The following is a 13,581-nucleotide window of genomic DNA, read 5'->3' as shown; positions in this document are numbered from 1 at the left end:
TGATTTGAGGGGCCAGCTGATCTCTTCCATACCCCTTTACCCCACTTACCCCTACTTCAGCTTCCCCTTCCCTCTGCCAAGACAGCAGCTTTAGTGATATAACAAAACCTTTATTCTCAAAAAACAGAAAAAACAAAATCAAAAACAAAACCAATAGTTTCTGTCTGGCCCTTGCCCCAGCCCTCCTACCCACCCACATTTCCTCCTTTTGGGGGGGACCTGTGATGCATGCATAGGGGTGGGGGCTGAAGGAACCTCTGTTCCTTGGGCAGAAAGAAGTCTTTCTGAGTCTAGGCTCCCTCCTCCAAGTTGACACTCCCAGCCTTGCCCACCCTCCAGATACACCAAGAGGGAGGAATTCTGGGGCACTGCCAGAAGGATTGCCCTGAAGTTCCTGGGGGAAGAGAGTGGCTGAGTCAGCACCACCCCCATGGCCTTCACCAGTTACAGCTCATCTTCATCCAGCTTGGCAAGTCTGGCTTGGCAGGGAGGGGCGTTTGGAATTGGTGGAACTGGAGGAGAGTCATGAGGAGCCTGGGGGATGTCACTGGAGGCCTGAAGAGAGACTCAAGTCTGAGGATCAAAAAAGTTCAGGAATCCACCCTCACTCCTCTCTTGTCAGTGTAAGCCCTAGTCAAGCCACCCCCTCTTGCCAGACATCTTAGATTATCTGAGACCATCAGCTTCTCTCAGGGTTAAACTGGAGTGGGGGAGGGCAAGAGATGGGAAGTAGGAAGGGGCAGACAAAAGGAAGGTGGTGGAAGAAAGGAATGATACGGGGGAAGGAGGTTTGGGGATCCTGGAACAAGAGAGGACCTCCCCATTCTGCCCTTACAACCAGGGAATTCCATTCCTCATACCTGTGTGTCCAGGGACAGGGGGACTCTGGCCACCTGCCCTTTGGGAAACAGCAGCAGGGAGGGAAGAGAGCCATTGATGGGTGTGTGTGTGCTGACCTGGGCCCGATCTCCAGGCCGAATTCTCCCGGGGCTCCCCACCCCAGGACCTCCTGGCCGTCCCAGGCTGTTTGTCTGGCTCTCCCGTCTCTGGTACTCAATGGGTGACTGCAGTGCTGGGGCAAACAAAGGGACAGAAGGAGGGTTACAGCAGAGACACGCCCCTTCCCAGGGGCTCTGCTCTCAAGGACTGTCGGCCAATGTAAGTCGCTTGAGGCTTTAGGGGATTCTGAGTTACTAAATCTTGAGCTAGTAGTGGAAAAGTGAGGATGAGGGATGGGGAGAAGCTGGGGTGAGGGCAGGGACTGGAGATTGGGTGGTGAGGGATTCAGGACATCCCAGGACCAAGGGAGGATGTCGGGGAGGGAGGGTGAGAGCTTCACCATTGAGAAAGTCCCGCTGGCTTTCCAGGATCTGAGCCACTTGCTTGATCCAGGCCTGACTGACCGCAGGGTCTGCAGTCTGCAGGACATAGCGCTGGATCCCACCCTCTGGCCCTCTGGAGGTCAGTGCAAAGCGGCAAGGGTCGCCTTGGAGGTTCCCCTCCAGTCCCAGGCAGCTCACCTGGATTGGCAAATAAGAGGTAGCCCCCAAATTCTTCAGGCCCTCTCTGGTCCCTGTCCCCTCCAACAAATCCAAAGAGGATCTGAGGGGCCACCATCCTCTCAGAGGCCTCCCCTATCCCAGTCAGACCTCTCCCTTGGGACACCCTCCCCACCTTGATGCTGCTTTTGTGCACATATCCAGGCTGCGTTCCACCCCTCACTCCTCCTCCCAGGGCCTCGCTGAAGATGATGATTTGCTCAAAGAGGAAGACACGTCTCTCTCGAGCCCGAGACGAGAGCAGCCCCCCAGCCTCGGGCTCTGTGACCCAGAATGTGTCCTGGCCCAAGAGCTTCCCCTGAGCAGTCAAGTTGCCCTGAAACCAAAGGAGAGTGGCCTTTGAGAAAAACAATAAGAGAAAAGGGGCAACTCTCTGCTCCTCCCTCCTTCCCCTGACACTCCCAACCAACCATCTCCTGTCAGCCCCAGGAGAGCACAGTTCCCTGTAAGGATCTCCTGAGTGCTCAGCCTGGGGCAGAAGAGCATTGCTCCATCCCTGTACCTCAAACCCCCGCAGTCTCCCCAGGGTCATCATGTCATTACAGCGCTTGGGTACGAAGCACATGACCTCCACAGCTTGCTGGGACACAAGTGAAAAGAAAAGCACTGTCATCTTTGGGAAAGAGGCGTCTTCAGACCATGTCTCTATCGCCAACCAGCCTTCCCCTTCACCACCCATGGAGCTGGAGGAACCCAGGAGACTAAGAAGATGAGGTGTGCGTGGTGTGTCCTGTGAGATCTGGGAGTACTCACCTCCAGCTCTTCAGTATCCATCCCAGCTCTACTATAATACTTGAGAAAATCCTAAGACACAGAGAAGAAATGCTCAGGGAGGTTATGAGAACATCCTCAAAAGCCCTCACATCCTCCCCTGAGGACACAGGTGAGGGCCCCCCGGAAGTCTGGGTGGGGAGCCTTAGGAACCCTGGGGAGACGAATGAGGAAAGGGCCATCCCAACCAGCCGTGCCCCCAGGGAACAGGTGGCCCCGACCTTGAGCAGCAGCTGGTATTTCATGATCCTCTGCACTGGTTTGATGAGGAGGTCGTTGAGCTGCAGGCGGTGCCCCAGCTGCTGCCGGAGCTCCTGGGGACAGGGACAGATGGGGTGGTTTTGCAGCCTGGAAAGCCTGATCATGCTGACGATTCTGTCCCCCTTTCCCCAAGGTATCTCAGCCACTGACCTCAAAATAGCTGTCCCCAAATTCTGATACCACATGCTCTGACTTGGGCTTATTCTGACAGTACACCACGTACATATGCAGGCGGCGCTCCTAACAGGAGTAAAATTCAAGAAAGAGTAGAGTGAGTGAGGAGAGAGGGCACATCTCCAGAAAGTCCTGACCTACTCCCAAGCCCCTCCCCTCCTGGGCCCCACTCTCTCAAGCCTCACATGTTTGATGAATAGCTGAGCCAGCCAATCAGGATCCTTCAAACACCTCTGTAACTCCTGCAGGAAATAGCTGGAGGGGTAGGGAGGGAAAAGGTTGGTCAAATACCCCTACTCCAAGCAACTCAGAGCTCTCTGCCCTGGTAGTGTTCCCCACGGTCTCTCCAGGCACTCCTCAGGCAACAATGGGCCCGTGGGTAGGATACAGAGACCACCAGACATACGCCCCTTCCCCTCGCTCTCAGGGATCCATCACTCACTCTCGATGCCACTCGTAGATTTGCTGGATGTTCCCAAACACAATCCTGTCACGACCTCGAAGATTCTCGGGTACCCCCTGAGCAGCCATGGTGGCCATGTAACCCTGTGGGAAGGTTGGGTGGGAACATGAGTGTGTGGAGCCAGTCCTGGTGGGAACCTCCCCTCCCCAAGAAGTCCAGGATGTAGGGGAGACTGGGAAGGTGGGACAGAGGAGCCACAAGGCATCTCCTAACATTAGCCCTGGGGAGAGGGAAAGGGCTGGGCCAGGGCTGGGAAGGGAAAAGGGAGCTACCTCTACAATCTGCCCCAAGTCGTCCACGTACATTTTCTCTGTCTCTACCAGTTCACTCAGGACGTACCTGGGAAGAGAACAGGTTTAGCCACTTCCTCCCTCCTGGACTAGAAGCCCCTTCATTACCACAGCCAACCTCAGGGGAAATTCCAAGTCTCAAATCTAAAATGTGAGAGACAATCCTCTGGAAGTTGCGCGACTGCAGGGGTCAGGGATAGAGAGTGTGTAGACACTTACATACTCCTTTCCAGAGCCTTCTTCTGGTCCTCTTCACTCTCAGGGGCTTGGGACAAAGTCTCCTCTTCAGGTGGCTGTAAGGAAGAACATCCCAGAGTAAGCAAATGGATGCCTCTTGGGTGAGGGGAGCCACGCCAGACTCATTTCTTCATACCTGCGTCTTATCCCCAGGGCCCCCCAACAATGTGGTCAGCAGGGTCAGTTCTGGCAGCTCCTCTCCTGTGGCTAAAGCTGGTTCCAGCATCCAGTTCTGGGGGCCAGAGGTCAAGTGTCAAAGGTCAGGGACAGTAGCTGTGTCTCCCCAGTGACCAGTGGCCCCCTCAACCTGCCCTCTCCCAGCACCCTTCATGGATGTCCTACATGCTTCTCTGGTGCTCCCTCCTCACCTCATATGGTCCAGCCTGGCCACCTTCTGCCTCAGTTTCCACACTGAGACAATGTTTAGAATGATCCAACCATCTTCTCAGGCCACTGACTGGCCCTGGGGGTCCCGGGGAACAGGGGCCAGAGCTGAGGCCAGAGCTGGGGCCAGAGGGAGCAGCCAGACCCGAGGCAGCTGAAGCCGAGATACTCCCCTCACTGCCAGCAATGGAATAGGATTCTAAGGGGGTGGGGTAGGGGGAGAAAGGGGGTGATAAATTTTGCTTCAGTTCCAGATTCAGCGTCCCTAGGGAGCTCCCAGAGTCTCTGCTCTGTGATGCTCAGCCCCTCTCCCTCAGGGCTCACTTTCTTGCCATCCTCATTGGAGTTGGCCAGGAGAGAAAATTTCACCAGGACACCCTTGGGAAGAAGGACAGAAAACACCTGGCTCCCTAGGCCTGGAACCCCCAGTTACATGTGGGGGTTCCCCCATATCTGAGCATGGCACCAATATGGGGGTGAGGGCAGCCATCTGGGAAGACACTGGAAGCTGGGGGTGGCCATCTGCTCTCCTACAACCTTCCCCCTTGCAATGGGTACAGACCATTCTCTGAGAAGGGCGGTCGGCGGGGGGGGGGAGAAAAAGAGCTTAAGAGCCCATCTGCCACCCCCAGACCCCTCCTCCACCAAGTGCACTAGTCACTATAAAAAGAAAAGACTTCTGCAGCCCACCTTCCCAGCACATGCACAAACCCAATAGAGGGGGCAAGTGAGGAGAGCTCATCGGTGTTATCCTTGGCCTGGGCTCAGGGACAGAGGAGCTGTGATTTGAGAAAAAGTCCCTGGTAGACCCCCCTCATCCCTCATTCCTCCATCCCCCTGTCCTTCTTCAGATCTGAAGTAGATTCTCAGCAAAAGGATTTCAGGGAAGATGTGGTCTAGGCATAAGGGGATTGTGGATGGGTTTTTCTCATACTCAGTTGAGAGGAGTCCCCTGCCCCTTCCCCAATTTCCTTAACTTTTAACTGTTAGAAATTTGAAGGCAAGAGGGGATCTTAGAGATCATCTATTAGGTCACTTTCCTGGAAAACACAGGTATAGTCTCCAGCCTCTAAATCCCTAGGGCCGGGACAGACACAAGTCCTGAACCCTCAGCCCGCCCCCCACTCAACACTGGGCCCTCGCGACCTTACACTCACCATGTCCCCCCCGGGCGAAGCAGCAGACGCATTTTGCCAGCACTTTTCGGATCACGCGGGGACAGGCACAGCGACCCCCCTTTTGCCCCCCCCGCATGGCGCCCGGGCCCCCCCACACCCCTGACCCGGGCGGGCCATGCAGGGGGAACCACGGGGGCCGGGGACGGCGCAGGGTGTACACCCCCCCTCCCTCCTACCCCGCTCCAGGCTGGGGGAGGCGGGGGGAGGGAGGGAATAGGAAGGGGGGGGGTCCAGGGGTAGGCGGAAGTCTGGTCTGGAAAAGGGCTGGGGACTCTGCAGAGAGGGCGGCGCGGGGCCGGGCCGCCGAGCTGGGCGGGGAGGGTTTCCGGAACCCAGTCGGTGCGGGGCCCAGGGTCCAGATGTCCAGCGGGAAGGGGAGGGATGGTGGAGGAGGCTGGGCCGGGATGCGGCAGCCACTCCAGCTCCGTCTCCGGCCTCCCGGATTGGGGGTAGTTCTAGGCCTGGTCAGGGGAGGAGGCGGGGGCCGACTCCCCGAGTCACTGGCGCTGCGCGGGTCCCCGCCGAGCGGCGAGCAGAATAACAGGCCCCGCCGCCGGGTCGCCGCGGGGAGGGGCCTCTGCGGCCCAGCTCCGCCTTCTCCCTCGCTTTCCCCCTTCAGCCAGAGCTGGGTTCCCGCCCCAATTCCCCTCCCCCAGGCACCACCTCGTACCCGCTCCAAGTCCCCAGCGCCTCCGCCCCTCCTCTCTAGCCTGGGCTCCCCAGCCCCGGGTTCCCCCTCTCTCCCGCATCTCCGGCTCCGACTGCGGAGCACTGGCGTGGGGGTTAAGCCCGGCGGCGGGGTCGGCTAGGGTCGCCCCTCGGCCTCTGCGGCGGAGAAGGGCGCGGCGGATGGGGCCTTAGCCTGTGCGAAGAGGTCCTGGGGTTGGGACTGTCTCTAGCCGCGCAGGGGTGGACAAGGTCCCCCAGTAGGGGATGCGTGAATGGGGAGCTCTTTGTGGGGAACACAGCCCGGGTGCCGCCCTCTCGCCGGACCCTTCTTTCCTCCAGGCCCCGGGACTCCAGCTGAGGCTAATCACCAATTAAGGAGAAGTCCTGGAGACTCGGCTGGCGAGGGGCCAGGGGTGGGGCGCGGGGACACTACGCCAGCGGGGGCTCGGGACCCGCTGAGGTGGGGGACACACAGCAGGCTAGAGGGCGAGAAGAAGCGTGGAGGTCTCAGCGTCTATATGGGTCTCATGCAAATTAGATGCGAACCTTTATACTAATACGAGCAGCATATTTTTTAATTCGCCACTTTGCGCAGGATGGCAAACTGTGCCCCACCCCACCCCTAGCTTCTTACCGGGCAGCGGAGCCCAGGCGGGGACCTCGCGTTCGCGCTCCCCTCTCTGATTCCCCTCCATACAGTTAGATTCTGGCTCGGTCCCCCCCAGTCCTAGGGGGCTTCTCTTCGGGGGCTGCGGGGACAGAGTGATCGTAAGAAACCCGCCCTCCACGCCCAGCCTAGACCTCCCGCTTCCCCTTCTCCCTCCTGTCAAAATCCACTTTGTTATAAAAGGGTCTTCGCCAAGGCTGGGGTGGAGGGAGCAGTTTACCCAAGAACGTGCCTATGGTCCTCTTAATGGAACTTTTGGATTCCTGCGACTACCCCGAAGAATTCTTGTTTGCGGGTAAATTGAGTTTGTGGGGTGCAGCCATCCTGAAGCCCCCTAAAGACCCCCGACCCCACCGTGGTCCCCCTTTCTTACCCCCTCCTGCCCGGGTAGGGCGCATGCGCGCAGCATGCCCCCCATGACCCCCAGTATCCGGTCAGTGCGGCCAGGGGCGGGGCGGTCCGGGGGCTTCATGCTGGACCCCTACCCTCCTCCAAGTTTCAGAGCCGAGGGGGCACGGAAGCTGGTGGGCTCTGAGGCCAGCGTGCGTCCGGGGAGTTGCCGCCGCGGAATCCGCCCCCTGCCAGGCTCCGCCCCCACTCCCACCCCAGCCAAACTTTTCAAAAGGGGTAGGGTTGTTCCTTTCTCTGCAACTGTAGTTCAGCAACAAACCCCACTTCATCCTGACTCCGCTGTCGAAACACGATCCAAGGCTTCGCAGTTTTATCTTGGAGCCCACTAAGTACCTGCCGTTTTCCCAGGCCCTCTGGAGGCAGAGAGCCTGGGGAGGCGCCCAGGGAGTTCCCGATCACCACCCCCTTCTCCCTCTCATCAGGTCCAGCTCCTGACCCCAGCCCCCATCCCCCACCCCGGCCCACAGAACAGAACGGGTGTGGCATAGAGAGTTGCATATTTTACTTTATTTTTATTAAATTAAAAGCTACAGTCTGGCGGCGATTCCAGAACAGGGTAAGGAGGCTCCTTCTAGGGGGCAGAGAAGAGTGGGAGAAAGACTGACAAAGACAGAGACACAGGAGAGAAAGGACAAGGTTAAGGGAGAAGGGGTATTGTTTCTGAAGAACATATGCGGCCGGCTCTACGGGGACTCACAGCAGCCTGACCCCCCTCCCCGAGCAGAAATTCAGCAGTGGAGCAGTATGGGGTGGGGGGATCAAGAGACCCTCTCCTCCCCACCCAGGTCCTTTCTCAGCTTAGTCACTGGAGCACATCACAAACCAGAAAAAGCCAAGGGCAATGGAGGGGGCAGGAAGACTGGGAGTATGTACAGGGGGAGGAGGGGAGCAGAGCCTGGGACGTCAGACTCTGCCAGAAGGGAGTGGCTCACACTGCACTGAAGCACTCAGCCTGTGGGGGACTGGGGAGGGATCACCCCTCCTCCTCTGAACCCCTTCCCCAGTCAGACAGTCCCCCACTTGAGTGATGAGGGGGACAGAGGGAGAGACAACAGAGGCTCCCACTGGGTCCTACTGAAGGAGAACAGCAGGGGCCTCCCAAAGGGGATGTCCTTCAGTCATCGGTGATGCCCTTGGCTCTCAGCTCCTCTTGCACCCGGGTCAGGTAGGTGGGGTCCGGGTACCCAAACCTGGGAGCAAAGAGAAATGAGGGTCAGGGTTAGCCGTTCAGGCTTACTCATATTACCCCCAGGCTCACCCTCATTCTGGTGCCCCATTCTAGCCCCTCCCCACCTTCCCTGAGATTATCCAAACCCAAGATAACTGAGCCCAATTCTGCTTAGTTTTGTAGGTTAAGCTGGGCACATTAGGACCCGGATGACTACAGGAGAAACTGGGACAGGCAATATGGTTGAATAGTTTGGGGGTGGTCCTCTCCAGTTAGGAGGCTCCCCGAGAGAAGTGGGGAGAAGGGGTGGAGTCAAGGGAAGGGAAGAAGGCGTCTCGCACAGCTGCGGTCCCCCTGTGCAGCTGGTCTTGTGGTGGATGTCGTTCCAGGTGATGACATTCGGTCTCCCTGTGGTCATGGACGTGCCGATGGTGAAGGTGAGGCGCTGGTCAAATGCCTTGCGGAACAGGCTCAGCACCTTGTTGCCCTCAGGGCAGTCTGGGAGGTAGGCCACCCGTGTGGTGCCAGGATACCGAACTCCTGGGTTTGGGTGTTCAGCCTGGGGCGGGGGAGGCAGAGTGGGCAGTGAGCAGCTGGGCATCTTAAGGGTCATCCTGGCCAGCCTTCTGGCTGTACACCCCCAGCTAACGCTGATGGGGCAGCGACAGCCTTCCAGGGAAGGCGCAACTCTAGGGTCTGGGCAGCAGAAGCCTGTTTCCAGACAAAATCCTCATCATTAAGAGGTTCTTTCTGCTGTCCCGATCCCTCAAGCCTCAATTCAGCAACAAATGAATTCTCAGAAGTAGCTAGGCCTTACTCTCCAGATAACTCAGCAGAAATGTGAAGACTGAGAATAATTGGTCTTTCAGCCTTCCCTTCTCCACCTGAAAACACTCCCAATGCGTCTTCCACTGTCTAACCTGTTCTATTTTTCTATTACTCTCCTTCAGAGCTTCCTCATCACTCTGCAAACCCGAACTGGACATTACTCTTTGTCAAGCAGGAAGACACCTTTACGTTCTTGACCGCTCCTATTTTACCCTTCCACTGTCATCAAGGTTTTCCCTCTCATAAATCTGGAATGGAGTAACGCTCCCAGCACTGTTAAGGGGGGTCAGACCCTTCCCACCGTGCCTGTCCGCACCTGAGCCACCACGTCCACAGACTTCACCTCTGCCAAGAATAGAGGTCAACATCCAAGCTCATCAAAGAAATAGAATTCAATTCCTTTCTCTCATACCTATTTTCACGGGTGCCTTGGGGTCATGGGGATGGAAAAGCTAGGCTTCAAGGGGGCCTCTAGCTCCAGGGCACTTGAGTGGGAAGGCATACCGGGAGACAGCAAGACTGTATCACATCTAACAAACATACTCCCCCTCCCCCAGTTTTCCTAGGTCAGAGAACAAGCGCGGGGAAAACCAAAGGGTAAGGGCAGGCCATAGGCTTCTTACCCCCTGGACACCGGGCGGGAAGACGTACTGGATGACGATGGTGCCGTACTTCTCATAGCTGGGTAGGAGGAGTGTGGCATCCTTAGAGACCAGCATCCGCCCATTCTGGGGCTGGTTGCCCACCAGCTGCCCATAGAAGCGGCCACACATGGGGCAGGCCTTTTTCACCTGCAGGGCCCGGGTGATGCAGCCCTCGCAGAATGAGTGCCGGCACTTCTCTAATGTCTTGGCATTCTGGATCTCCCCCAGACAGATGGGGCAGGTGCTCTCCTGCTCTTCTGCCTCCTCCCGAAGGCGGGGGGGAAGAGGAGGGGGCAGGGGAGGAGGAGGGGGGGGGCAGCCCCCGTGCCCCTGGGGGCAGGAGTGGGGCTGCTCGGAGAGGGGGCGGGCCTGGGCGGTGCAGCTCAGGGTGCTCCCCCCCACCCCCCAAAGCCAGGCAGCCCATAAGCTCCCCCTGCCTCTGAGCTTTCTTCAGCTCTTTCTCTGCCTCTTTGAGCAGCCCCTTGAGAGCCTTCCGGGCCAGGTAGAGCCCATTGGGAGGGGCTGGGGGAGGGCCCTGAGGGGAAAGCTGGAGGACATAGATGTCAGAAGTCTCGCCGTCTATGAGAATGGACACACGGTGCTCCTCCCGAAGCCGGGCCAGCCGGGCAGGGGTCTCCTTGCTGAGGAAGTCCCACACAGGCTTGGAGACAGTCACTTTGTTCTTGCAGGTGCCTCCACAGGCTGCCATTCTGGACAGGACGAACGACACTGCCCCCAGGGTGAAAAGGACTCAGGGTGGGGGGTCCCCATTTGACAAATATCAGTGCCTCCTACTTCCCGTTCCTTTCCAACCCTATATTATCTCCACTCACTCAGAGGTCAACCCCCAACTCCTCCCCCAAGTTCATGTTCTGTTTCCTCTTATCTTTCAAACTCCAGCACCCACTGAAGAGCAAGAAAGCTTCTATATCTTTATTATCATCCAAGCCGAGCATCAATCTTGGTTCTCTTATACTGCTCCCAAGATCACAGAAACAACCTGCCCCTCCCCCCACATCAGGTGAGAACTGAGTTCTGTAAAAGGAAGGGAGATTTTTGCCCTCCTTTTTGCTCACTTTGATCCTGAAGAGCTTAGAATTGGCATGCAGGCTCTCTCTCTCTGTTCCTGCTCCCTACTTGTAGGTTGTGTGACCTGGTGGGTGGAAAGGGAAAGGAGGGAAAATGAAAAACCCCTTCTCCCATTTCCACAGGCCCCAACCCAGCAGCCCACTTAACAGAGACGGGATCTGGGTGTAAGTTACTGGGAATGCGATTACTTGGAACGTGGAATAGAGGCAACCAATTTAAAGGTGAAAGTTGAGGTTCCCGTGAAAGGCAGATACCTGGAAAGCCCATGGACGATGAGAGCAGCAGAAATCCCTCTGTTTCCACACTTAGCTGACCAGGACTGGGGCAGGGGGAGTGGGGGGGGGGGGGGACTGGGTTAGGATGACAAATGTTACCATTTTCCCCAGTCTGCCCAGAAACAAAACCTCCTCTTTCATTTCCTCTCCTTGTCTCTTGCAGAATTCCATCCCCAGCCACTCTCCAAGTTGCTAAAGAAGGAACTTCAGCATGCTAACTTTCCTCTTCCTCAGCTCTGAGGCTCTTAAGAAAGCCTAGGGGCACGGATAAGAGAAGTCTGGAAGGGAAAAGCCCACACAGATAGAGGTCTTTTTTGCCACCTCCCTCAGGTCACAAGGACAAGAATATTTCCTTTGCTCCCCAATTCCTCGCCCTACTCCACATTCCCGAATAATTCAGCCCCTATTGCTAGGGAGCCTTCCTTGAGAGTTAACCCGGTCCCTTCTGCTGGAGTCTGCTTGGAATGCCAACAAAGTGGCAGCAGCCCCTGCAATAAGAAAGTTCTCGCTGTCGCCGTCACCTTTTAAACCCAGCACGTGAAGTCCAAGCCTGCCAGCTACCTAGGCTACATTTAGGGAGGGGTGGGGCTCAGGCAGAGGGATCCGCTGGAGCAGCCTGATGTTTCCCCGGAGTCTTGCCGTGTTCAGCTACAGAGCTATCCCTACAATACCTCCAAATGCAGCCCAAATAGAAAGAAGGGCCATTAGCGTGACCTCAATTCCTTGACTGATCCGTAGGGGAGCAGCTCTCCGTTTGTGCCTCCATCATAGTCCCCTCAAGGCCAGATGCAGCTCAAGATTCAGAAAGTGAAATTGGAACCCTAGAGCCTCGGCTCATACTGTCCATCCAGGTGGAACACCCTCTCCCCATCAGAGAGAAGCCAGGACCTAGGTGTCCTTTGCTCCGAGTCCTGATGGCACAGAAAAGGGAGGCGGGGCCCCAGTTTATGCTGGGTCCGATTCCTCTGGGGCAACCCAGGCCGGACACGGGGCCAGTCCCTCTCGCCAGACAGAGGCCGCCCACAGGGGCAGCCAGGAAGGGCCAGGGTCCCTGCGGGCATCAACTGAGGCATCTCCACCCCTCCCCCCACGACCTCCTGCAAGACCCGACCCGGAACCACCTCCCACATGGCCCGCTCGGCAGAGCCCCCGCAGCCCCACAGCTGGGTGGGGTGGATGTCGGCCCGATCGCGGGCCCCAGAACCCCCGAACGGAGGCCAAGGCTGGAGGGTGACAGAAAGAGCATTAGCGGGGCCTGGAAGGGGGCCCCGGCGCCGCGCGCGGGGGAAGGAGGCGGAGGAGGGGGCGCAGGGGGAACCGGAGGGCGCGCGGGGAGGTGTGAGCGGGGCCCGGGGGGCGCGCGGCGGGTGCGGGGGGCGCCGGGCTCACCTACCTCTTGTCAGCGCCGCCATTGCCGGTCACATGACTGAGGCTGTTGCTGGGATGACGGTCTGGGCCTTAGCAACCAGGGTGGGGGGGAGACCCCGAGAAGGTGGCGGGGGGCGGGGGGTAGTTTGCAGGTGGTGCAGACTGAGGGAAAGGGAAGGAAGAAGGATGGCACCCCCCTTCCCCTTCGGGTAATAATCACCGTTTGCTTTGACCCCTTCTATCCACAAGCCCCTGCTCTTCTGCCCCAAAACAAAAATGGAGGCGCCGTCCCAATCTTCGGAGGCTTGGGGTGGTATCGTGGAACCGAGGGTGGGAGGTTAAATCTCTTAGAGACGCCACCCTTCTCGCTTCCCCCTCCCGGGAGGGGCCCCTCTCCCTTTTCTTTCCCAGCCAGCTTCGTGGCAGCTTCTGGGAGCTAGTGGTGGATGGGTGGGTGAGGAGTGTCGCTTACGTAGATGGGGAAGAGAGGGCAATTTCTCTGTGATCCTTTTTCTAGAAAGGCCTTTGAGGAATATGGAGTAGGAAGAAGAGTAATAGTAAAAAGCATTGGTTCTAAAAAATAAGTCCAGGACTAAACCATTTCAATCCCCTGCCTCATCGCTTGCCTTTTCCCAGATTGTTACCTTCTGTGACCCCGCAAAACCTGCTCCCAGATGGGTATTGGTAAGTGTCTCTGATTTTTCTCTTTACACAAACAGGGATACTGAGGCTGGTGCAGAATGAGAAGTGAATACATCTTTTTTTTAAATGCCTTGGAGTGATGGTAGTATCAAGTCTATGGTTGAAATAGAGTTAAAAACTCTCAAAGGGAAAAAAAAAAAAAAAGCTCTTCTCTCTTCTGCTTCCCACATCAGAGCAATCTCCGCCCCCAGTCCAACTCACTTCCCTGGGGCCACATCAAGCCAGGTTTTTCCACCAGCCAGAAGCACCGATGGATCTCCCAGCCTGGCAGCGACTTCTGATAATCCACCCCCTTTTCTTTACTCCCTCTCCATCTGGATGGTTGGTCACTTTCTTCTTTACTTTCCCAGGACCCTGCTGTACTCTTCCTGCCCTCCAGACAGAGGACTTCTTTCCAGGAAGCCTGCAGGAACACTGAATTCCTTCTCCTTTAGCTCATGTGT

General features: G+C 57.2%; 2 protein-coding genes across 3 annotated transcripts; both read right to left on the bottom strand.

The window, feature by feature from the left end:
* Positions 1 to 93: 93 nt before the first annotated feature.
* On the bottom strand, positions 94 to 7,274 carry ARHGEF25 (Rho guanine nucleotide exchange factor 25). Of its 2 annotated transcripts, XM_029206000.1 has the most exons (16): positions 7,027 to 7,274; positions 6,621 to 6,735; positions 4,124 to 4,338; positions 3,892 to 3,987; positions 3,738 to 3,811; positions 3,501 to 3,567; positions 3,208 to 3,311; positions 2,951 to 3,020; positions 2,742 to 2,831; positions 2,552 to 2,644; positions 2,313 to 2,363; positions 2,062 to 2,139; positions 1,675 to 1,875; positions 1,340 to 1,520; positions 861 to 1,072; positions 94 to 555 (listed from the first exon to the last, which is right to left on the bottom strand). In XM_029206000.1, exons 1-16 carry the CDS (start codon positions 7,123 to 7,125, stop codon positions 445 to 447), a joined length of 1,857 nt encoding a protein of 618 aa, XP_029061833.1. In that variant the 5' UTR covers positions 7,126 to 7,274; the 3' UTR covers positions 94 to 444. The 2 variants fall into 2 exon arrangements, with proteins under 2 accessions (XP_029061833.1, XP_029061834.1); XM_029206001.1 differs by lacking the exons at positions 6,621 to 6,735; positions 7,027 to 7,274 and adding an exon at positions 5,297 to 5,921 and having other exon boundaries at positions 98 to 555.
* Positions 7,275 to 7,553: 279 nt separating this feature from the next.
* DTX3 (deltex E3 ubiquitin ligase 3) lies at positions 7,554 to 11,136 on the bottom strand. The gene is given in 6 exon segments (XM_029206509.1): positions 7,554 to 8,254; positions 8,574 to 8,791; positions 9,684 to 10,019; positions 10,021 to 10,414; positions 10,781 to 10,857; positions 11,048 to 11,136. Coding segments are annotated over 5 exon segments (1,053 nt in total). The 5' UTR covers positions 10,810 to 10,857; positions 11,048 to 11,136; the 3' UTR covers positions 7,554 to 8,178.
* Positions 11,137 to 13,581: the final 2,445 nt, after the last annotated feature.

The sequence above is a fragment of the Monodon monoceros genome, unplaced genomic scaffold (assembly GCF_005190385.1).
Source record: "Monodon monoceros isolate NGI ecotype Baffin Bay Population unplaced genomic scaffold, NGI_Narwhal_1 Super_Scaffold_6, whole genome shotgun sequence".
NCBI lineage: Eukaryota > Metazoa > Chordata > Mammalia > Artiodactyla > Monodontidae > Monodon > Monodon monoceros.
This window is presented reverse-complemented; position numbering and strand designations above follow the sequence as displayed.

Bases quoted from the DNA above. Each gene is read 5' to 3' on its own strand.
- ARHGEF25 (XM_029206000.1), bottom strand. From the start codon at position 7,125: ATGAAGCCCCCGGACCGCCCCGCCCCTGGCCGCACTGACCGGATACTG. The intron at 6,736-7,026 runs GTAAGAAAGGGG...CTGTCCCCGCAG, and splicing joins CCCTACCCGGGCAGGAGGGG to CCCCCGAAGAGAAGCCCCCT. The intron at 3,988-4,123 runs GTGAGGAGGGAG...TCTGGCCCCCAG, and splicing joins GCCAGGCTGGACCATATGAG to AACTGGATGCTGGAACCAGC.